Source organism: Canis lupus, chromosome 13, assembly GCF_003254725.2.
Source record: "Canis lupus dingo isolate Sandy chromosome 13, ASM325472v2, whole genome shotgun sequence".
NCBI classification, from domain to species: Eukaryota; Metazoa; Chordata; class Mammalia; order Carnivora; family Canidae; genus Canis; species Canis lupus.
Window position 1 is genome coordinate 4,690,945 of NC_064255.1, and position 24,445 is coordinate 4,715,389.

At 41.5% G+C, this 24,445-nt stretch overlaps 1 protein-coding gene across 4 annotated transcripts in view; it reads left to right on the top strand.

Moving 5' to 3' along the window:
- The window catches only part of ATP6V1C1 (ATPase H+ transporting V1 subunit C1), a 60,289-nt gene extending 36,010 nt beyond the window's left edge, over positions 1 to 24,279 (top strand). For 3 of the 4 annotated variants that reach the window (XM_025450352.3, XM_025450350.3, XM_025450351.3), the window contains 7 exons: positions 812 to 904; positions 992 to 1,085; positions 2,681 to 2,778; positions 3,712 to 3,838; positions 5,494 to 5,585; positions 7,658 to 7,738; positions 23,828 to 24,279. In XM_025450352.3, coding sequence (XP_025306137.1) covers positions 812 to 904; positions 992 to 1,085; positions 2,681 to 2,778; positions 3,712 to 3,838; positions 5,494 to 5,585; positions 7,658 to 7,727 — 574 coding nt within the window. In that variant the 3' untranslated portion in view covers positions 7,728 to 7,738; positions 23,828 to 24,279. The remainder of the gene's footprint in view (positions 1 to 811; positions 905 to 991; positions 1,086 to 2,680; positions 2,779 to 3,711; positions 3,839 to 5,493; positions 5,586 to 7,657; positions 7,739 to 23,827) is intronic. The other variant, XM_025450353.3, reaches the window with a different exon arrangement.
- The last annotated feature ends 166 nt before the right edge of the window (positions 24,280 to 24,445 follow it).

Genomic DNA, 24,445 nt, shown 5'->3' on the forward strand with positions numbered 1-24,445 from the left:
TCATTGTTGAACAATTCAGTGTATAGCTTTGTAGACCTCCCACATGGGATTCTCTACATAAGTAGCTGTAGGTAGCTTTTGAAGGCCAAGTGAGAAGTATAGTATACATAAACTGTACAGTTTGTCTTTCCAAACAGCTTTTCCCCAGGGTATTACAAATTTATACCACAGTTAAAATCTCCCTACAGTTGTGTTTGGAAAGGACTTTCCAGTGATGTCCAATGAGACTCATAACTAGATAGAAGTTCTAACGTCACTGGGATCTTCTAGAGCCTAGGAGGAACCCCTGAGATGCATGAAAGTGTGTTTTGTCAGAGGTTATTTAGACTATTGCATTTGTTTGGTTTTGAGTTAGGATGTGGTGGGAGAAAAGGAAAGATCTGAGGTAGGAGGTACTGGCAGCTCAGAGAGGGTGAACCAGACCTCAGGGGGCTGGGCTGGAGACAGGTAGAGAGAATTTGGTTTCTGGAGGAGAAGGAGGAAGCAGGAAGAGTCTGGAATAAACTAGTTACTGGTTTTGCCTCAGCTAGCCTGGCACTGATAGATTGAAAAACATGGTTCTTAGAGTTTGAACATTTTACTTGAATTAATGTTGGATTTTGTTGGATTAGAAAGTGGTAAATGTCATAGGGCTGTTAAGACATCATAAATAAAAACAGTGTCTGAGGCAGTACAGGTGGTTAGCATTGAGGTGGTTTGGGAAGGGCTACCATATCTTCCTGTTCCTCCTCCTGTTTCATGAATTCTGCCCTCAGTGTGAAAGAGAGCAGTAAACAGAAAGCTTTAAGTGGACCTTTCTTTCTCTCCACAGTGTTCTCTCAGAGGACCAAGACAGTTACCTTTGTAATGTCACCTTGTTTAGGAAGGCGGTTGATGACTTCAGACACAAAGCCAGGGAAAACAAGTAAGATGATTATTTTTTTGTTTTTTAATTTGTTAGATCACCTGTAGACACAGCACAGATAATTTGTATTTCCCTCCCCAAATTTAGATTCATCGTTCGTGACTTCCAGTATAATGAAGAGGAGATGAAAGCAGATAAAGAAGAAATGAACAGGCTTTCTACTGACAAGAAAAAGCAGTTTGTATGTGTTCTTAATATTTAGTATTATCAGTGTTGAGCAGAAGAAAAAGCAGTATTGCTATTTCCTTTTTATTTAAAAGAGAAGAAAACTGATTTTACTTTTAAGACATTTGATTTTAGTTATTTTTTCTATTAAAATGAATTTTTTCTAAGCAAAACTTAGATCTGTGAATAGTTATCTTGAAGTCCATACCTTAAAATTAATTACTCTAAGTCCATATAAGGAATTAATTTTAAATGCAGTGTTAATGCCTCTATAGTGAGGAATTATTTTAATTAAATAGTACTTCTTTTCAGTAAGAATTTTCATTTTCTTGAGGCAAATTTTTTTAATGCTGCAATCATACTGAACCAATTTCTGTTTAAACCACTGGAGAGTTACTATGTTTTAGGCAAAATGGGGGAAGGGCATGGAATTGTGACAAGGGAAGATGGTGTCAATTTCCTTGTTATTTTTAAGTGCTGGATTATTGTGAAGACTAGAAACTTGCATGGAAGGGGAAACCCGAATGAGTTGAATATTTATTTCTCTTATGATGCAAGAGAAGCAAATTGTCAGTACTTTATAAACCATATCCTCTCAGTTGGGAGAAAACTAACCCTGACCAATAAAACCAACATTGTTAAAAGGTCCAGAGCCTTTTTAAAGAATAGATACTTTATTTTTTATTTTTATTTTTTTTAGATTTTATTTATTTGAGAGAGAGAGGCAGAGACACAGGCAGAGGGAGAAACAGGCTTCATGCAGGGAGCCCGATGCAGGACTCGATCCCAGGTCTCCAGGATCAGGCCCTGGGCTGAAGGTGGCGCTAAACCGCTGAGCCACCGGGGCTGCCCAGAACAGATACTTTAACCAGAGATTTTCACTTTGTCTTAATTGGTTGGTACATCACATGAGCCTAATGATGTTATCTAAATAACTTAGCTGAACTGATCATGTACGTCTTTTATGTATTGAGAGGCAGTATTAATTTTTTTGAAATCTGTTTTTTTAAAGGAGTATTTTTATTTAGTACTGTAAATAATACTGAATATTTTAAGTTCAAAGAGAAGTTATTTTATGTAGTAGAATCATTAAGAGTTTAGAATATGAAGAGGATTAAGGGATCTAGATCAACATCTCTGATTTTATAGATGAAAAAATTAAGACCTAGGGATATGTATTGAATGACTTACTACGTAACTGTTTATCCTGTTCCCAAGAAGTTGTTTGTACATTGAATTCTGTTTTAAATGTCTGAAATGTATTGTGTAACTTCAGGTTTTTATAATTTGGTTTTCAAACCTAGAGCACATCTATATTTTGTATTAGTTTATATATATATTAAAATGTATAACTTTGTTGTGTAGTGAAGAGGTTCCATGAATTTTCACGTCTACTGAGGTTATAGAGTAGTTGCTGACCTTTTTAATCTTATTTAAGATCAAGTGTCCAAGATAATGAGAATAATGAAACATTTTTAAAGTGAATTATTATGTGATTTAATTCTGTATATTCTTATTGAATGGTTGCTCCTTTAAAAATATTTAGTTTATCTCTAATTGCCATTTTCAAGATCAGATTTGTGGTGATGTTTTCTTTTTTCCTTTTTATAGGGACCACTTGTACGGTGGCTGAAAGTAAATTTCAGTGAGGCATTTATTGCATGGATTCATGTGAAAGCGTTGAGGGTTTTTGTTGAGTCTGTTTTAAGGTAAAGAAAGTTACTTGAAAAACTTGGAACTGAAGAGTTTATAGATCTTTTTGCATTAGACCTCTTTGTTACAGCACACAGTCCAGTAATGGGAAGTTGATGTGGAAAAACCAAAGGGACACCATGAGGCAGAGATTGTATCAGACATTTATATTAGTCTTGTTCTTTTTTTTTTTTTAAGATTTTTTAAAAAATTTATTCATGAGAGACAGAGAGAGGCAGAGACACAGGCAGAGGGAAAAGCAGGCTCCATGCAGGGAGCCTGATTCGGGACTCAATCCCAGGTCCCCAGGATTAGGCCCTGGGCTGAAGGTGGCACTAAACCGCTGAGCCACCTGGGCTGCCCACTAGTGCTTATTTAAAAGAAGATCTTTTACATACTTTATGTGTAGTTTGGTACACACTATACTGATGATTTATTTGACATCATTGTTTTGTATTGACCTGAAATATTTTACTATTCTGAGATACTTAAAAATCTCAATCATCTTGTGATCCTCTTTACATTTTGCTCATATTAGAAGTAGTTCAAAATCCTTACCTGCAGCCATGCTATTTATACATTTCATGGACTTTTCAAGGTATGAGTAATTATGTTGCTCCTTATTGTGAAGGTGTCTCCTCTAAGTGTATATATTATTGCTGTTTCCTGAGGGCATTCATATATTATCTTAAAAATTGAAGAAAAATTAAAAGTAATTCCTAGTAGACAATGGGCTCTCATTTAAGGAAACATTTCTAGTGGAGTGAGGACCAGAGAAGATTTGAGTTTCTTTGTATAGTAGTTGAACTTGTAAAGGTGGTCATTGAAATGAGATGCCGTGTCTCTGTTAACTGTGATTAAAGAAGACTATGAGAATATTTGCTTTGAAAAGAAAATCTCTTTATATGTTTATATTTGTGTTATATACTATATGTTTGCTTCCTTATAAGGTATGGTTTGCCAGTGAACTTCCAAGCAATGCTACTTCAGCCCAATAAGAAAACAATGAAGAAACTAAGAGAAGTATTATATGAATTGTATAAACACCTAGACAGCAGTGCGGCAGCTATTATTGATGTAAGTTCTTACTAGGCACCTTTGTAAAGTAGGAACTGGAATGAATTTCAGAAAAAAATTATTGGAAGGAGAGAATGGAAAGGGGATAGTAAATATTGTATTTTTAATCTTTTTTTTAAATTACTTTGAGGTTCTCAATTTGTTAGATAAGCATAGCAAGTAATTTACATTGTTTACCCTGTTTTATACTAGTTAAGAGCGGTGCTTTGCTTCTAAGCCAGTCATTGTCTTGCTATAGATCAGATATTTATAGCTGCAGAAATAAAGAAGCAACCAGTGATACTACTTGTTTACCAAATTGCAGAGAAGAAAATAAGTAGTTAATTTGATTGTATTCGGTACAAGTAGTGAAGTCAGTAGAGGAGTGTTTTGAAGGGAACTACCATTTTTCTAAAGTGATGTATTTATATCTTTTTTTTTATATATATATTTTATTTATTCATAGAGACACAGAGAGAGAGAGAGGCAGAGACACAGGCAGAGGGAGAAGCAGGCTCCATGCAGAGAGCCTGACGCGGGACTCGATCCAGGATCTCCAGGATCGTGCCCTGGGCCAAAGGCAGGCGCTAAACCGCTGCGCCACCAGGGCTGCCCTATATCTTTTTTCAAACAAAGAGTATAATCAAAGTGTGTGTTGTTGCTATTGCCATTTAAAATTGTAGTGGGCTTTTAGTTCATATTTTTAATTTCAAATATCTTATTATTTTCCACTTTAGGATGGTAGTATCTTACTTTTGCATTAGTTAGAACCTGTGAAACAGGTTTTTTGATAGAAGAAAATGCAGGAAATTGCTTTCTAGGTTTTCATTAATTGTCAATAAAATACAAGGTTCAACTATTTGATACTCAATTTCCTACCAGTATATTCTTTTTTTTTTTTTTTTAAAGATTTTATTTATTTGAGAGAGAGCATGAGTGGGGGCAGGCTGGGGGAGAAGCAGACTCCCCTGCTGAGCAGGGACCCCAAATGCAGGGCTCTATCCCAAGAGATTGAGATCATGACCTGAGCTGAAGGCAGATGCCCATCTGACTGAGCCATCCAGGTGCCCTTCCTACCAGTATATTCTTTTTTTTTTTTTTTTTTTAAGATTTTATTTATTTATTCACGAGAGACAGAGAGAGGCAGAGACACAGGCAGAGGGAGAAGCAGGCTCCATGCAGGGAGCCCAATGTGGGACTCGATCCTGGGTCTCCAGGATCACACACCGGGCTGCAGGCGGCACTAAACCGCTGCGCCACCAGGGCTGCCCCCTACCAGTATATTCTTAAAACATGTAAATAATAAGTGATATCATTAAAGTATGCTTAGTTTACTTCTGTTCAATATTTTAATAAGCCATGTGTCTGATAAACTCGATATCTCAAGCCTGAGATTTAAAAAGTAATTTTATGCCTTATGCACAAAACAGGATCATAAGGTCCTGGTTAAACACATTCAGGCTTTGGAGTCAGTGAGTGCTTAAATCTGGCTTCACTACCCACTGTATTAACTGGCAAAATAGGAGTAATAATGCCTAACTCAGATTAAATTAGCATAAACACATAAACTTAGCTCAGAGTAGGTTTTCAATAAGAAGGTAGATGGTAATACTTAATTTCTTCTTTTTTTGATTTCTGTAAGTACTCAATTGGATAATTGTCTGATTTTTCTGTAGGCTCCTATGGATATTCCGGGCTTAAACCTGAGTCAACAGGAATACTACCCCTATGTGTACTACAAGATTGATTGCAACTTGCTGGAATTCAAGTAAAAATGAGCTCCTTCCCAGACAATCCTGTCCTTGTGTTGGTGTATTCTAACAGATATAGGTTGTAGTATGACAGTACTTTTAACTCTCTATTGTCCTTTGCTTGCTTCTGCCCCCCTTTCCTAGGTGAGTTCTTCCATAGTGGTCCATCTCTCAATATTTTCTTCTTAAAGGAAAATAGGTATCTTACTTCTTTTTATTGATCAGGTCTGTAAATGTGTACTAAAAAAAAAATCAGAGTTTATTTATAAACAGAATAGTTTATTTAAAGAGAAGGTCTTTCTTTATTGATATTCTGGTATGCATTAATTCCATTTGTTACTGTTGTGCACAAAAGCCTTGTTTACAAGGGAATGGTAAATGTTTATACCATTTTGTTCACTGTATTTAGCAGACATAACTGTCTAATAGTTACTGAATCATGATGTAAAGAAATGTGATAATATTCAGGTATGTGCTTTCTGAATGTTTCAAATTACAATCTGTGAGCACTGTTGACACCCACAGGAGATAATAAAATTACCTGTGCAAAGGTGTATTGTGGTGTGTATAACTTCTCAAGATTATAGTTCAGTTTGAGAGTTTAATAAATGAGAGCATAGCTGACTTGCTATGCCGCTTCCCGGATTTTGTTCTGTATCAAGGGTTGACCACTTGACCACTGTATCAAGGGTCTGACTCACATATGATTTAAGTGTGCCAATTTTGGGTCACAGTACAAATGTAAAGATTATTTTTCAATATATGATGGACATTTACATTTGGACACTAGATTTTGAGTTCCCTCAAATAATTAGGAAGTAGGGCCAACTTGGAATAAAGTGTAGCAAAACTGTGTAGCTTCAGTCATTTGTTCTGTGTCTTTTTTACATACTTCCTTTCTAAGATTTATTAATTATAAAAGCCTTCGTTTTGACCTATATATCATTTATGACATCATCTGAAAAGAGGCATTCTTTGTTTTAAAAATCTCTGAAATGGATGACTTAGTTTAGCATCCTGAAGGAGCTTCTAAAAGAGGTTTTTGTGGCAGTGCTACCTTTCCTTTGCCCTCCCAGGCTTGCAGATGGAAGAAGGAAGTTTCTGTTTTAAGGGCATTTTTTTTTAAAGATTTATTTATTTATTTATTTGTTTGTTTGTTTGTTTATTTATTTATTTATTTATTTATTTATGATAGACATAGAGAGAGAGCGAGTCAGAGACACAGGAGGAGGGAGAAGCAGGCTCCATGCCGGGAGCCCAACCCAGGACTCGATCTTGGGACTCCAGGATCGCGCCTTGGGCCAAAGGCAGGCGCTAAACCGCTAAGCCACCCAGGGATCCCCTTTAAGGGCATTTCTAAACTATGCCTATTTCTTCTAGAAATTAGCCTCCTAAATAAATCCTTTTTACTTCAAACATTTATGTTGTTGTTGTTTTTTTTTTTTCAAAAGAGGTTAACTTCAAACGTACTCAGAATTCTAGAAAGTAAAAAATGAGAGATGACCCTTCCTGCCTCCCAGATTTCTTCTCAAGGGCATGTATTCTTGTAGACCCTTTTCTATATTTCCACAGCATATATATTATACACATGCAAACGTAGTTTATTTTAAAATAAATGTAGGATCAAACTGCATATATCCTGTTACTTTTTTGTTTATTAGTAATGTCCAAAATCTCTGGATGTCAGTCTATCTAGAGTTACATCATTTTTTTCCACTGGCTGCATGGTTTTCCATCATATATTTCTGCTACAATATAGCTGACTTGTTGGATATTCAGGTTATTTTTTGTTTCAGTCATAACACACACTGCTGCAGTAAACCTCCTTCTACGGGTATCTTTTTTTTTTTTTTTTCCTACGGGTATCTTTACTTGTATTAGTATTTCTGTAAGAGAGATCCTGGACGTGGGGTTTGTAGGACATAGGGTATAATTAAAGTTTTGATATATGCTCCCAAGTTCCCTGTCAAAGTTCTAAATTTAAGACATGTTAAGAATGCAGATTTTATTTTCAATTTTCCTTTGGATAAGAGGAAGCTGAAAATGTTTGGTTTTGGTGTCAGAAAATTCTGGTTCTCTTTGTTTGCAGGTGTTTTTTGAGTCTTGGTATCTGTACAATGGACATAATCTGTGATGGAGGATGTGTTTTGACAACTTAAGTAAAGGATTGGTAAGCCCACATGATGACTTTAACATTTTACCTGGATTGTAATATTGTTCTGACATGGGTAGGTAGGGATTGTTTCAAGTTTAAAGTCATAATGTGTGTTTGGAATTCAGGACTTTCACTATAATTTCTCTGAGAGACACAGGGTGCCTGGGTTGTAGCTGTGGAGCCCAAGCCTAGTTCTGCTACTGATTAGTCCTGTGGTCTCCATGCCCAGTCCCTCCTTCCTAGAATGGGGATAACTAGACTGTTATTCTGTGAAAGCGATCCCACCTGCGCGTGTAGTGCTTTGAAATGGTGCCCGGTACATGATGCACATGTACCCAGAATCCTAGACCAGTGCCTCTAGCTTCTTTTCACCTGTGTTTGATCTGGGAATTTAAAGGTCCATGACATTGTGGAGTCTGAAGGTTAGAAGGAAGTAATTGCATGTGTGTGGTGGGGGTAGGCAGAGTTTGTGTATGTCGTATGATGTTAAAGCAATTTGTCTCTGAGCTTCGGTCCGTGTTGGGCTTTTTATATTGTCCATGGTAGCTACCATTCCTGGGAAAGCATTCTTCCTATTCTCCGCATCTTGCCTTGTTTCAAGGCTTCAGAATCTATTGGTTCTCCTCTAGGGTAGAGCTCAGATAACAGATTCACTCGACATTTATTGAGTGTTAGAGGCCATCCTGCCAGCGCTATCAGTACCGGTTGCCTTGCCCCTTCCCCGTGTTGTTTGTGCCGGGAGGACTGGTGGTCCCATGCTACTTGTGGAGGCTTGGGGCAAAGGACTTTAGTGCTTTCTTTGCTAGATCTCACAGATTTTGAGTTAGAGTCCGAATTCAAACCTAAGATTTTTTTTATATATTTATTTATTCATGACGGACACAGAGAAAGGCAGAGACATAGGCAGAGGGAGAAGCAGGCTCCCTGCAGGGACCTGAGATCATGACGTGAGCCAAAGGCAGACACTCAACCACTGAGCCACCCAGGTGCCCTCTTTTTTTTTTTTTTAATTTTATTTACTCATTGGAAAGAGAGGCAGAGAATGAGCAGGGAGTGGGGCAGAGGGAGAGGAGAAGCAGGCTCTTGCTGAGCAGGGAGCCTGATGTGGGGCTCAGTCCCAGGACCCTGGGATCATGACCTGAGCCAAAGGCAGCCGCTTAACTGACTGAGCCACCTAAGCGCCCCCAAACCTAAGATTTCTGACTTTGGGGCCCTTTTGTCCATATCATGCCTCCTGCCCTCTACAGGGTCCTATTATATGAATGAGCCAAACACATTCCTTCAACTTAGTCCAAGAAAGACCATGACATAGGAAAAGAAAAAGCATTAGATGTGGTTGATGAAATATTAAATTGTGCTAGTATTTGGCAGGAACTTTGGAGCCCAGATTTTTTTTTGGCGATGGGTAATGAGGCGTCTAGTGGTTGCATGCTAACTTCAGTAGCCCAGGTTATTCAACCTGGAAGGTTTTCCTTCCTGCTAAAGTTGGTCTTAGGCAGACACTATGTGGTCTGAGTGGAGCAGATTCCCACGTAGCATTTTGAATGAGCACATACCAAGTAATACCTTTCAACTAGTACTTTGTGCATCACAAATACAAAACAAACATTAATTTTTCTTTGCTGTCACTTCATATTTAATTAGTTGGAAATAGAAGAAATTGATCTAGATATGAAGTTACTCTCCTTTATTCTCAGCTGCCTTTTTTTTTTTTTTTTTTTTTTTCCTTAAATCAGAATAACAGGGTGCCTGGGTAGTGTGGTCCGTCGAGTCTCCGACTCTTGGTTTAACTCAGAGTCATGATCTTAGGGTCGTGAGATCGAGCCCCGTGTCAGGCTCCATGCTCTGTGCATAGTCAGCTTAAGACATTTCTCTTCCTTTCCCTCTGCCCCTTCCCCCCACCCCCACCTCCTCTCTTTCTCTCTGAAATAATCTTTTTAAAGTAACAAATACACTAAGAATCATATGTACAAGTATTATAGAATAGCTTATAATGAAAACCTTGCTACTTTTTTTTTTTTTTAAGATTTTTATTTATTTGAGAAAGAGGGCACATACCTGAGAATGAGCTCTGGGGAGGAGGGGCAGAGGCAGAGGGAGAGGCAGACTCCCCACTGGGCAGGGAGCCCAACGTGGGGCTCTGATCCCAGGACCCCAGGATCATGACCTGAGCTGAAGACAGATATTTAAGCAACTGAACAGCCAGGCACCCCTAAAACCTTGCTATTCTATAGGGAAAAAGGTGGGATTTTTTTTCCTTCTGGTTATATCAGCAAAAGATGGTTTATCCTAGAAGGTCTGTAATAGTATTATGTTCTAAAGGAAGTGCATTGACAACTTTCCTAATTCAGTTGTCTGTAAATTGAAGTTTACCATTTCGGTAATGTAAACTTATTTAGGGTCTTTATTTTTCTAGCCTGGATAAATTTAGATTAATATATGAATGTAATTCTGGCTTTTTTTTTTTTTTTAAGAAATACTACCCACCAGAACTATTTTACTTATCAGCAGATTCACTCTTAGAATAGTTTTTTATCTGAACCCCATCACTTGTGGGAGAAAAAGGGAATGAGGTTAAACCATGGAAGTGATCATCAGTAGGGAATAGCTCCTGGGATGGTTTAGCTGGAGAAGAAGGTGAAACAGGTCAACATCTTTCATACCAAGAATGGTCAAGATAATGCAAGAAGAAAAAAGTTTAAAACGAAGCAGAAGTGTATGAGCAAACACAAATGATATTTTCTGACAGTTGCTTAATATTGGAATTGATTAGATCCACAGCAGTTCTTTCTTGGGGAATTTAATAAGAATGCAGATTCATTGCCAAACTCCACAGGGATGTTTGTAAGTCTTGTGTAGGTCCAAGAAATAGTCTACATTTTTAACAAACACCCAGGAGACTCAGATGCTGGTGATCAGCCAGCTAAATGAGACTACCCTTGAAAGAGTCTTCCTCTGAATCCCCAGATACAGTCATTGACTTAGGTTTGGAAGCATCTTGGGGTCTAGTGCAAATAGTGATTTTTCTATCTTTCATACAGACTACGTTCAGTAGGATCATTAGGAATAAATCAGCTTTTCCTACTCTGCCACCTAAGGTAGCATTCCAACATTATTAACAGAACTGGAAAGTTCTGCTTTTGCAGAAACTGATCATTGTAGGTATCCTCTACCCTCGAAAGGCCATAGAATATCAAATTGGAATTTGCAGGAACTGTCTAAAGTGACCAAAGTCACATGTATCTTTTATTTGAAAACCCAATTTGGGTGTGATTTATCCAGCTTATAAAAGTTTAAAAGAACAACCAGAACAGCCTTTCAAAGAATGGTTTGCACGAAGAAACAAAGCCAAAGGATATTAAGACAAAAGTGAAAAAAGTTGGATGCAACAAAGAATATTGTTGATGTTAGACCAAACAAGGAAAAATCGTATATATTTGAACTTGAAAATTTTCTTTTAACCAGAGGATGAATAGAAACTATCCAGAATATCCAATCCAAAGAGCAATTTTGATGTATTTTGTGGCTTCCTAGGTATGTGGATGACTTCTTTGGATAGTTCTGTGACAAATTATTCGTAATTACTTTTTTCAATAACACAACTTGCCATATTTTATATTTTACTGTCGAGGTACTTTCCTGGGCTGATTCTCAGAGTAGTTACAGGTCAGAACAGGTTTGTTAGAAGCATTAAGTCACTGGTTTCTTTAAAAAAGAATTAAGACTATACAGGTACTACACTTCACCACAAGAGGGCGCTCTGGTGCCATTTAGAAGCAAACCTGTCGTTTAACCTCCAGTCTCCCTCATGGTTGGTTATGAAACATAGAATCCTCTTAGAGAAACCCACAAACACTGGGTAGTGTTCTGATTTGGGATATTTTGTTACATAATAACATTAATGTTGTTAATACAAAGTTCTCAGAAAACTTTAGACAACTTCTGTTAATTTTGTGACTTAAACCAGCCTGTGCGTGTCTTTGTGTATAGACAGTGTTTAGAACCCAAACACTGGTGGCCAGCCAGTTTTCCCCAAAGACAAAATGAAAAAAAGTAAGGATGTACTGATATGTCTGTCTGTGTGTATATCTGTTCTCTTATTCAGCAAATAGTTTTTGAGCTCATACTGTCAATCGGGCATTGTTTTAGGTCCTGGGAGTGTGATGCTGAGCAGTGAAAAAGCCCAGTGCCTAGCACCCCAAAATGAGAAAAAGTACTATAATTACTGATCTGTGGAATCAATGGCCTGGAAACATCCTTGAGGATATCTGTCCAGGAAAGTCAAACTTGAATGTCAGTCAGTGAAGAATGGAACACTCCCCCACCCCTGCTATACGACCATGATCATACAGTTGGCCTGGTTTAGCACTGTCCTAAACAACTTTCCATGATGATGGACATTCTGTATCTGTGCTACGCACTGTGGTAGCCTATGCCATATGGGGCCATAGTCCACTTGAAATGTGGCTGGTATGATTGAGGAAGTACACATTTAATCTTATTTAACTTTAATTAATGTAAATACCTAACTGTGGCCAGTGGTTACTGCATTGGACAGCACAGGCCTAGTTGGTCATGCTTGAGTTGGGAGCTATTTTGCCTTTGAATTTCCAAAATGCCCCACGTCCTTTGGCTTTTTTTGTTCCTATAACTGGAAGAGCCAGCCTAGCCTAGCTTTTGTTCACTTGATTGCCAGGTTTAATTTCCCTACCAGCAGTAAAAAAAAAAAAAAAAAAAAATTATTCCCTACCAGCCTGAGAAACAAGGAAAAGATTGCTTTCTGAGTCATTGTTGTGCCTCAGGTTGCTACAGACAGCTTTCACTTCGATCACAAAAGACTACATATACTTTGTAGTATATGTGCATGAGGGTAAACTTGCAATATTGAAAGATCAAAAGCTACTTCTGATGGGAAATATTGAATCAGCAGAATTGGAAACACAGCTGTGTGGTTCTGATGGGGATATAATTTCTTCTGCCAATCAGTGCTCACTTAGCACTCATTGTGTGCAGGGCATTCGCTATGCCAGGCTTTGCAGGGAGGCATCAAGGAGATGTTCAGCACATGTTCTTGACATTTTTTGGTCTCCATTGACTCTTAGGAATTCGAGAAGTTCATAATATAGTGAAGCAGTCCAGGTCTCTAGCAAGAAGAGTGACAATTTACAGGGAACCCTTGGAAAGAGGAGAACTGTATATGAAAGGGTGGCACCTGTCTATGGGTTGTTTTCATCAGTGGTATGTGGGCATGGATTTTGCCTCATTCTTGAGCCCAGTGGCACTACCCTGCAGGACAACTGGCCAAGGGAGGAAGGAGTGCACTCAGAAAGCAAGCTCCTGGGGCAGCCCGGGTGGCTCAGCGGGTTTAGCACCGCCTTCAGCCCAGGGGTGATTCTGTCTGGAGACCCAGGATCGAATCCCACGTTGGGCTCCCTCCATGGAGCCTGCTTCTCCCTCTGCCTGTGTCTCTGCCTCTCTCTCTGTGTGTCTCATGAATAAATAAAATCTTAAAAAGAAAACATTTTTTAAAAAAATTTAAAAAAAAGAACGATAGCTCCTCCCTCAAGCCTCATGCTCCCACCTCTGCTGTTTGCTCATTGTCTCTCCCCCACTTTGTGGCCAGGCACTCAAGTATCCTGGAGGTTCTTTCCGCTCTCTCCTTCCAAGCTCTTCCTCTCCCCAGTTTGTCTTAAGAGCCTCCTAACTGGCCCTCTTGTCCCCTCTCTGCTCACCTTCCTATCACCCTAGCACTGCTGCCAGGGGACTGTCGGGTCACTGCTCACAAATCCTGAAGAGCTCATCTACCCATAGAATAAAAGTCCCTTGCTTCAAATTTGGATTGTTTCCTTTTTAATTTAGCTTCTGTATGTGTTTTCTGAAAGCAGGATATTGCTTAATGTTTGTTTTTAATTTTGTCTGCAGTTCCTTGATGGGGGAATTTAGACCATGGGTATTTGTCATGAATGTTCTATTGGTCTGCCTTTCTCTTCTGGCCTCTCAGAGCTGGCCATGTCTACTAGGTCTGAATTCTATTGTGATCTTGGGTGGCTTGCCCCTTTGGATCAGACTCCATTTCTTCATTTGTAGAAGAGATGAGAACACTGTAGGATTATTGTGAAGATTAAACCTCATGGGATGTTCAGATTTTTTTGACAAGGTACATACATAGAAGAGGGGACTCAACATGCTAAAGGCCATTTCTGTTAGTAATTTTTATACTACTTGATTTTTTTTTTTTTTTTTTTTTTGCTTCTTGGCTTCTCTAGCTTATGTGAATTGAAATTAGTTTCCCTTAGAAGACAAATTACTCATTAAAAACCCACCAGGATCATATGATGGACAATTCCAACATGTGTGTATGTCTCCCCAAAAGATTTGAAAACATAGATTGACATAAAAAGTTGTATGTAAAAGTTTATAGCAGGATTATCATAACTAAAAAGTGGAAACCCAAGTGGCCATCAACGTATGATAAATGAATAAACAAACTGTGGTATGTCCACACCAGGGAATATTACTCAGCCATAAAAAGGAACTAAGTCCTGTTCCTTGGCACAACATGGCTGAACCTTGAGGATGTTGTGCTGAGTGAAAGAAGCCAGGCACAGAAGGTCACATATTGTCTGATTCCCATTATATGAGATGTTAGGAGTAGACAAATCCAAAGACACAGAAAAGAGATGAGTGGTTGGTGAGGAGACCAGGGAGAGGGAAGGGATTGGAAGTGGCTGCTAATGGATACAGGGTTTCTTTTGGGGTTGATAAACAGGTTCTGGGATTAGATAGTGATAACTGGACAACCCTGTGAATATACCAGAAACCAGTGACTTGTATGATTGAGGATAAATTATGATCCATGTGTTATTTCTCAATTTAAAAACCTACCAAGAATGATCTCAAATTTTCTACAAACTCTCTCAATTCTTGGCTCATACGTTTATGTCTACATACTTTTAAAAATCGATTTGAATTCCCTGAGTGAAAGAGTTTCACATGTTAGGGTTTTACTCCTTTCTGTGGTCTTGCTTTCATTCTGGTTTTATGGACTTCTTTTCTGTCAGTCTCTATTTATCTTTTGTGTTTTCCTTTGTCCCACGCATCATCCTGGTGAGACTTGGCAACAGTAGCTGCCAAACCCCTCCTCTTTCCAGGATGGGTGCACATCTGTTTCAGGGAACTCTGATGTCACTGGTTGCCAGGTCAGCACTCAGCCCCATTCCCCGCAGTCTCTGAGGACAAGATCCATTCTCTGAGACTTTACTGGCCTGATGGTTTAGCATACATGTCCCTGATGACGTGTCTAGGCAAAAGAATCCTTAGTTCATCCTTTCCTTCAACAACCAGTCACTGACTGAGGACATATGTTATGAGTTCTGTGAGGGCAGAGTCCTTCACTCAGCAAATAACTAATTTGTTGCTCAATACCCAGTGCTGGCAGGAGCATATCAGTGAGGAGAGGGCCTCTGGCCACGTAGAGCTCACCTGCTAGTGGTTGATGGCAGTGGACACAATGAGATAAGACCCTTCACTTCTGAATGTGAGGTGATAGTGACCTGGGCTGGGAAGGGGTAAGGAGGGCTAGTGTAGATAAGGTGGTGAGCTGTACCCTGGAAGATGCCAGCCAGAACCAGGGGGGAGAATATCCCTGGCTGAAGAAACTGCACTTGCAAAGAGCCCAGGAGGGAACTGGCTCAGAGGTTCGAGTGGCAGGTCAGCGTGGTGACAGCTTCGTGAGCAAGGGGGTGTAGAAAGGTTGACACAGGCAAGTGGGGCAGGGCTTACAGAGCGTGATGGGGAACTGTGATTGTGTTTGGATACAAAGGGAACCCACCGTATGGTGTCTAATTTACATTTTTCAAGGATCGTGACAACAGCAGTCTTACTCATGTGTTCACAGTTTCTCACATCGCGTTTGGCACGTTCATAGTGGGCACTGGTTTGTCCAGTGGATGGGCCCATGGAGTGCACACCGTGCCCAGAAGGGTGCCTGACTGCACCCAAAAGCTCTTCACCTTGTGTCACTCTTTTAAGAGTGTTTTGTAAAACATACTTAATGCTCTCCTGCAAATGTCCATGAAGATCCAGGCAGAATTTAACAATTTATAAACTTAGTACTGATTTTTTTTTGCAATTGCCCTAATTTCTTCAAAAATAATGGTCATCGCATGTTTATAAAATGAGTTAGCATTTGAAGTCATATTTGCTACATCACTAGCTAATTCTGCACCTGTACTAGGAACACAATAGTCCTTTGATAAGAGCCAACATGACAGCAGCATTTTTGGGGGATGGAAGGGGCACATTTTTCCATTGTGCCTGAATTTCTTGCTTCCACACTCTTTAGGAAGGAAAGTTGTCTTTTTTTTTTTTTTTTTTAAGATTTTATTCATTTATTTTAAAGAACATGAGCAGGGAGAGGGGCTGAGGGAAAGGGAGAGAATCACAAGCAGATTCCATACTGAGCATGGAGCCCAATGCAGGGCTCTAATCTCAGGTTCCTGAGATCATGACCCCAAGTGGAAACTATGAGTCATTTAACCAACTGAGCCAGGTGCCCCCGGAAAGTTGTCTTTTTGCTTCAAAGTGCTCCAGCCTTTTGCTGGGAGACAAGAGGCTATGATCTCCACTCACTAACAATACAGGAAATGAAAATCTATCACGTAAATTGACGCCTCTTCAGTCATTTAAGGCACCCGTTTGGCTCGGCTATGATGGATCCTTCACATTCTTCCAGGGGAACTAACGCAGCTTTGGAGAGACATGAATGCTGGGGTATATGAGTAGGCTGCCTGAGAAGTGTTCGTGTTGGTTCTGGAAGGGGGCCTGTGCTATACGTAATTCTGCTGAGAGGAAGTGTCAAATTTTCCATAGTCCGAGCTTTCCAGAACTTAGTTGGCTGCTTGCTCCTGAGTCAGAATTTCTTTTCTAAAATAAATGATTTGGAACACTCTTATCTTGCCACCCAGACACACAGCTACAGTTCCTCCTGCCTGGGAAAGTTAACTCTCCAGCTGTAATACAGTACACAGTGTTGTCCTTCCAAAAACTCACTAAATTCTACATCAAAATTGTGAAACAGCAATGTTAATTAGACTCCCCTTTGCCCCCGGCCCCCCAACTTTGATGCCATTGGGCTTTTTCCTTGCCTTTGTTTCCTGGTTTTAGCCCCTATTCTTTTTTCTTAATTTTGTTTGGTCAAAATCTTTCTTTTTAACATTTGTGATCCCTTTGGACTGTTCTACCTTAGTAATTCCTCTGCTTATTCTTTCTTTCTTTTTTTTTTTCTCTCTTCATTTCAGAACACCCCTTTCCCACGAACCTGCTCTTTCTCCTGCAAGGATTGCAGTTGAAAAGAAAGTTGAGTTGCCTAGAACTTCATGTCACTGAGCAGCCATTTCACATCCTTTGTTCAGTCAAGGGAATGAATGATAAGATCACGCAGTTAGGCAGTGTATTCATCAGGGCCTCGAGAGAAACAGCACCCATGTGATATATGTGTGATCCTTGAACAATGTGGGGCATAGAGGTGCTGACTCTGCACCCCACATAGTCAGAAATCTGTGTATAACTTTTTCTTAAAGTTTATTTATTTGAGAGAGAGAGTGTAAGCAAGGTGGGGAGGAGCAGAGGGAGGGGGATAAGCAGACTCTGCATTGAGTTCAGGCAGGGCTTGATCCCACAACTCTGAGATCATGACCTGGTCAAAACCAAGAGTTAGGGCCACTTGGGTGCCCCCCCCCCCCGAACCGTGTATAACTTTTGACTCTCCAAAAACTTAACTTGCAGTCTACTGTTGACCAGAAGCCTTGCCGATAACATGAACAGTTGATTAACGCATATTTTTTGTGTTAAATGTATTATATACTGTATTCTTTACAATAAAGTAAGCTAGAGAAAGTATTAAGAAAATTATAAGGAAAATACCTATATAATACTGTACTATGAAAAAAAAGTCCGTGTAAGTAGACCTAAGCAGTTCAAATCTGTGTGGTTCAAGGGTCAACTGTATGTGTGTGTGTATAAAAGGGATGTATTATAATGAATTGGCTCACAGGATTATGGAGACTGGAAAGCATAGAATTTCCAGAATCAATGTCCTGATTTGAGTCTGAAGGGCAAAACTGCTGTAGACCCAGGCAGCATGGATGTCCTCGTTCAAAGGCCATCAGGCAGGAGGATTCTCTCTTACTTGGGGCAGGTTGGCCTTTTGTTCCATTCAGGCCTTCAACTTATTGGGTGAGACCCACCCACATTAGGGAGAGCAATCTGCTTTACTCAAGCCCACTGATTGAACCGCTAATCTCATGCATAAGCACCCAGAATAATGTTTGACCAACTACCTGAGCACCCTGTGGCCCTGTTAGATTGACACTAAAGTTAACCATCAGGGCAGCTATTTCTTTGCAGGAACCACACAGTCCTGGGCTGGGAATCGTATGCTGTTTGGTATGTATAGAAGCTGACCTCAGTTCAGAGCTGGGACATCATTTTGTAGTTTTACACCACTCTGCCCTTAAGTTCTGGTCACACACCCTCTTACCATGTTCTGGATGTGCTTTTCACTGGTTGCTGGTCCGCAGCCTCTTGTGCACCATGGGAACCCCAAATTTCCTTATCTTTGAAGACCTCTTCCTAACTCCTGCCCCTTTGCTGTCCATGTGAGATCTGGCATCTACTTTCACGCACGGGAGAAACTGAGACGCGGACAGGTCTGTTACTTTGCCCAAGGTCACACAGCTATTGAATAGGCAAACTGGGATGGCATTTGAAGTGATGGGTCTCATCAGTCCTGGGAGCACCTTGGGTGCCAGGCACCTTGCCCAGCGCCAAATACCCTTCTTTCCCCAACGTCTTCACCTTAATGCTGCTCTGTCCTTTCTATTTCTGGAAGGATGTGCCCCATTCCAAACAGTATTTCTCTGCCCCTCCCATGCAGCACTGCTCAGATCTTACCTGTCCGGTGTCCAAAGGCCTCTGGCACTTTGTTTCTATAATTTCCTTTCCTGTTTATTTTTCCCCTTTATATTTGTGGTATATAAACATAATTCTGCTCTTTCAGTTCTAAAAACTCTCCCTTGACCCCGTGTCCCTCTTGAGCTACGACTGATCCCTTCCTTCTCTTCCTTTTACTCCCCATTCTTTATTTTTAACTCCAAAAACTCCTCAGCCTGCTGAGACCCAAACTACTGCCATTCTGTCCATCCACTGAAATTGTTCCTGGCAAAGCCGTGGAAAGCATCTTGTTCAATGTCGTGTAGTGGCTGCTCTGCCTGACTCCAGAGCATCTGTCGCTGCTGACCACCGCCCCGGAACTCTCGTTCCTTCTCTGTTCTTGCGCGGCTTTCCCCCACCTTCTGTCCAGCCCTTCCAACCACGGTTCTCACACCTGACTGTGCGTGAGCATCACCCCGAGCGCTTGATGCACTCAGGCTGTGGGCCCCACCCCAGGGCTGCCAATTCAGCAGGTCTAGGTGGCCCCAGGGTTCTGCATCTAACCTGATTGCAGATGCTGCTGCTGCTGCTGCTGCTCCAGAGACCACACTTTGACACTGACGTTGCATATTTTCCAGAACGTTCTCTCATTGTGACTTCCCTTAGTGTCATCCTGTCTGTCCCATGGGTTCTGGTGTAATATATTTTCTGAAATTCAGTCTCTCATTTCCACATCTCTGTAATCTGGCAGGTAGATATCCTTTGAGATTGTCTTCAGTACTTTTAGGAAGGGGCACTTTGGCATTTGGGACGTGACAATTCTCTGCTGAGTGGGACAGTCCTGTGCCCTGAAGGATGTTTGGTCCCACCCAGGCACTGGAACAACCAAGACAGCCCCCCCCACCACTATGCACCCCCCACCCAAGTTCCAAATGCCCCCAGGGGTGTGGTGCTATCCCCAGTTGAGAAGCAGTAGGTTCTTCCATCCTGCGCTTCCTGTCAGTACAACAGAGACCTCCCCCTTCTACTCAACCTGCCTCCCTTTTAATTGGTCACCAAATTCCATACATTTATTTCTTTTTTTTTTTTTTTTTTTTTTTTTTTTAATTTATGATAGTCACAGAGAGAGAGAGAGGGGCAGAGACACAGGCAGAGAGAGAAGCAGGCTCCATGCACCGGGAGCCCGACGTGGGATTCGATCCCGGGTCTCCAGGATCGCACCCTGGGCCAAAGGCAGGCGCTAAACCGCTGCGCCACCCAGGGATCCCCATACATTTATTTCTAAAATAGCTCTTAATTCTGTTTCCCCTTCTGTAATTAAAAGCACAGGTTTTAACATCTGGCTCCCTGACAGGAGTTCAAATTAAAATCCTAATTTGGCCATTCAGTTGCTGTGTGACCTCAGGCGAGCTAACCAACTTCTCTGAGTCTGTCTCTCCAATCCATAAAAAGAAGCTAAGAGCTCCTTCATAGGGTTGTTGTGAGGATTAGCACTAAGCACTGTTCCCTGACGCAGATGGGGCCCTCGGCAAACAATGGCTCTCTACGGGCCTGATCATGTCTGCCTTAGACCAGTGCAGGTCCCGGATCCTTGCTGGGTCCTGCTGCCCAAGGAACTTTTAAAAATGTAGCCTGGCCAGGCCACTCTGTGCTTAGGAATCTTCATGGGTTCCCACTGCACATACATTAAATTCCTTAGCGTGGCCTACAAAGCTCTTTGGAAATATGATTCCAACCCAGTTTTCCAGCCTGACTTGTCTGTCAACCAGCTCCCCCCCAACCCCCCACCCCACCAGCCGTGTGCTCTCTCTGCCCCCGAAGGACTCCCCACCCCTCCTCTTCACATCTCTGCGTTTCTGCTTTGCCTGGGAAGCGCGCACTCCTCCTAGGCCAGCTCCGGTGCCCCTGCCTCTTTCTCTGTGAAGTCTTTCCCCCCGTGGCTCCTTTTGCCCTCGGCTCCCACTGTGGGATGTGTGTGCCTCTTGTTTGGCGTCTGTTGTCTTTAGCTGACTCCCAGTTGTTCACTCGCCGAGTGCCATGTGGTGGAAGGAGCACGAGCTCTTTCCCATGACCCACACCTTGGGCTGCATCCTGACTCATCCTCCGCTGCGGAGGCGTGTGACCCTGGCACGCAGCCCCTGTGTTCGTGATAGTACTTGGGTTCTCCTGTCGGCCTCGCTGGGTCAGATGAGATCACATCACTAAGGCACCTGACTCAGTTCTCAGGGGGGAATAGTTTGGCAAAACGCTGCTGGGGGCTCTCCGCTGCCCTTAGACCTTTCCCCCCTGAGAGTCACCTGCCAGGGACATGCCAACTGTATTCGTTTTCTGTTGCTGCCATAACCAGTCATTGTGGACTCAGTAGTTTTGACAACACAAGCTAGGCAGCTTACAGCTCATCAGGTCAAAAGTCGGACAGTCTCACCCAGTGACAGCAGAATGTTGGCGGGGCCGGGAGGCTCTAGGAGATAATCTGTTTCCCTGCTTTCCCTGCTCTGTTGGGGTCAGTTGGCAGATTTTACTTCCATGAGGGTTGTAAGACCAAGGTTCCTGTTTCCTTGCCAGCTGTTGGCTGGGGGCCGCCCTGAGCAAACAGCAGTCTGTCTCTGTCCCTGGCGTGGGGCTCCCTAGAGCCTAAAACCAGCCACAGGGCGCCCAATCTTCTCCGTCCACCAAGTCCCTTTTGCCACGGAAGATGATGTATTCACAGGTTCCAGGGACTACAGTGTAGATATTTTGAGAGACCTTATTCTGCTTGCTAGCATCCCTCTAAACCCTCTGAAATATCCCTGTGAATGTTATTCCCTTTCTTGATGGCCCTGTGGTCCTTTTCTTCCAAAGAATCTTCTATTTCTGTGATACCAGACAGCTCCTCTTGTCATGGTGAGCCGGGCAGTTATTGGTTGTTTCTGGCAGCCCAGATCAGGTCCTCCTCCTTTGGGTGATGGTACCTGTGTTCTCAGTGTGTGTCAGGTGGTGCTGGGTTAGCTGGCCGCTCCGGGTGGGCCCTGACCACACAGCTTGAGAGTGATTGCGTCAGGGGTGGGGACCCAACCCACACCCGGCCCCTGAGACATTGACTTGGGACTTTGCTGGGACTGTTGAGCGGGAAGCCTTTCTCTTTCCCACGAGACAGACAACTGGAGAGAATGGCAGTGCAGAGACGGAGGTGGTTGCCTTGACATCACCAGGATAGGAAAAAGGCCGATCTGGAAAATCAAAGCAGACCTAGAAAACTGGAAGTCCATAGATTTCTGCTGACCTAGTTTGAGCCTGGATTTAGAATTTTCTGAAGCCTGATGTGTACCTGGACTTCCAAGTTATAACATACCAATAAATTCCCTTTTTTGCCTCAGCAGGGTTGAGTTGGGTTTGTGACGATGATGTGTCCTGATGAAAACAGTGAGCAAAGGTGGAATGACAGTCTGTGCCTTCAGATAATGTGGTCTCTCTTCCAGGTCTTCACTGAGATTTTGTTGAAGGACCTCATCATACTGCTGGTGCTTGTTATTCTGGAGTTTATCTGAGGCTCATCAGCTCCTACAACTTAGTGAAAGAATCTCTTTCCAGTGATACATCTAGTTTCAGTGGTTGTTTACTCAGTCTTTAAATTTTATTTTATCTTTTTAAAGATTTGTTTATTCATGAGAGACACACAGAGAGGCAGAGACACAGGCAGAGGGAGAAGCCGGCTCCCTGTGGGGAGCCTGATGCAGAACTCAATCCCAGGACCCCGGGATCACGACCTGAGCCAAAGGCAGACGCTCAACCACTGAGCCACCCGGGCATCCCCAGTTTTTAAATTTTAAATGAATAGTTAGTTCTGTGCCAAGCTGCAGTAAGAAGGTGTGTCTGCTTCTAGGGAGATGTTGGCAGGATTAGTGAATTCTTGTACCCCTGGGACAGGGCCGGTTTGAGTAAGGGCTGCAATGCCCAACGAGAGGAGGGAGCCTGGCCGCTCCTCCTCCTGCCTGCACCCGGGCAGCCTGCTCACCAGACCCGGTGCTCCCAGGCAGCCCGAGAAGGACCAAGCACAGACGCATCCATCCAGGAATCCCTCGATGTTTGAGGGAGACCCACTTGCTGAATGGGAGGCTCTAAACTCAACAAAGGAGAAAATGACAAGGAAGGAAATGTGAATCAGATGAGTAGAGTAAGACTTTTTGAACAAATAGATGAAGATCCGTCGTTTTTTTTTTTTTTTTTTTTTAAGATTTTATTTATTCATGAGAGACACAGAGAGAGAGAGGCAGAGACAGAAGCAGGCTCCCCACAGGGAGCCCAAAGTGGGACTCAATGTGCTTAAATATCTTTCACTAAGGAAATCTTAAGAATCCAATTGCAACATTTTAACAAATCCTCCAAAAGCTGGTTAATGTAATGTGCATAGCATGGGGGGGCGGGTTTGCACACACACTTGATAGACGTTAGCTATTATTCAAGTTAATAAATGAAAAAGCAAGTTGAAGAATATAGTACATGACTATATTATTAAAACAGAGAGCAGAACTCCATCTTTCTATATAGACCTATGTGTCTGTAAGTGCCTAGGAAAGGCCTAGAGCCACTGCTGGGGAGCCCACGAAGATTTTTACTCTAGCTGGATGGTGTGCATTTTTTACACCGAGACCATATTCAAGTCTAGCATTACTTTAATTAACACAGATTTGGGGGGGAGGGGTGGTTAAAGTAAAGGAAGAAGTAATAAAAGCCCATGAAGCCTGCTTTTATAATCTTGTCTGTAACATGGGGATTTGCTTTATTTCCCTAGCCCCGGTAGTATAAATGACTTTTAAAATATCTTTTGTATTAATCCTTGTTAATGTATAACCACCATTTGATCCAGTGTTTTTGAGATGCAGGCCAAGATCCCTTTGGTGGGGAATGGAGTATGGAGGGGTTCAGTCAGCACTGAGAGAGAGAAAGAAAGAAAAGAAAGAAAGAAAAAAGAAAAGGAAAGAAAGAAAAAAGAACAAAGCAGGACAGAATAAAATAAAAGTGTTAGAGTGCTTCACAAGTTGTAAGGGTAAATGCTATTTAGTGAAACTTTGTCAGTGTAATGTATTTCTTGCTGCGGCTTGTGGCCCTAAAAATTTGATAAAACACTAAATCACTTTCTTCCTGTGAGGCTGCTAAACAAAACTGAATTTTTTTCCTTTTGTGTATTTGCAGAATACATCATCTTGAGTAATTATAAACACTAAAGCAAAAAAGAAACACACATTGCAGATTTACTCTTGTCACTTCTTCAATAAGTTCAACTTTGAAAAGCAGAACCAGAAGTTGTAAATGAAGTAGGAACTTCTGCTCCTTCTAAGTGCTCATTAGCACCATCAAAGAGTCTCTCCAAGTGGGGTTTGAGAAGCTGCTTCGGGGTTCTACAGTGCATCATCATTCCTTCAGCAACTAAATAACCTGTCCAGCATTTCTTTCAGCCTAGATTCCTGATTACAAAATATCAAAGACATTTGGAATCATGAGTATTTCAGATGTGTCAATAGAGGATTGAGAAGTCATATCACATGCAAGGAAGAATTTGGAAGGTGATTTTCTGAAGTCCCGTCTAGGATAGGCATACAGTTTGTTTTCATTGTGCAAAAATATAGTTATATTGAGTCTCATAAGCCTAATACATTGTATTAATCGCGTAGAATGTGTTTAATAAGAGAAATTTCTGATCTCAGCACACATGACCTACATTTACACATGGAGACTGAACTGTCCCATCTCACTGCTTTCCCGGATCCCAACCAGCTCATCTTCCTCATCCTCTCTTGGAGCTGAGTTAGC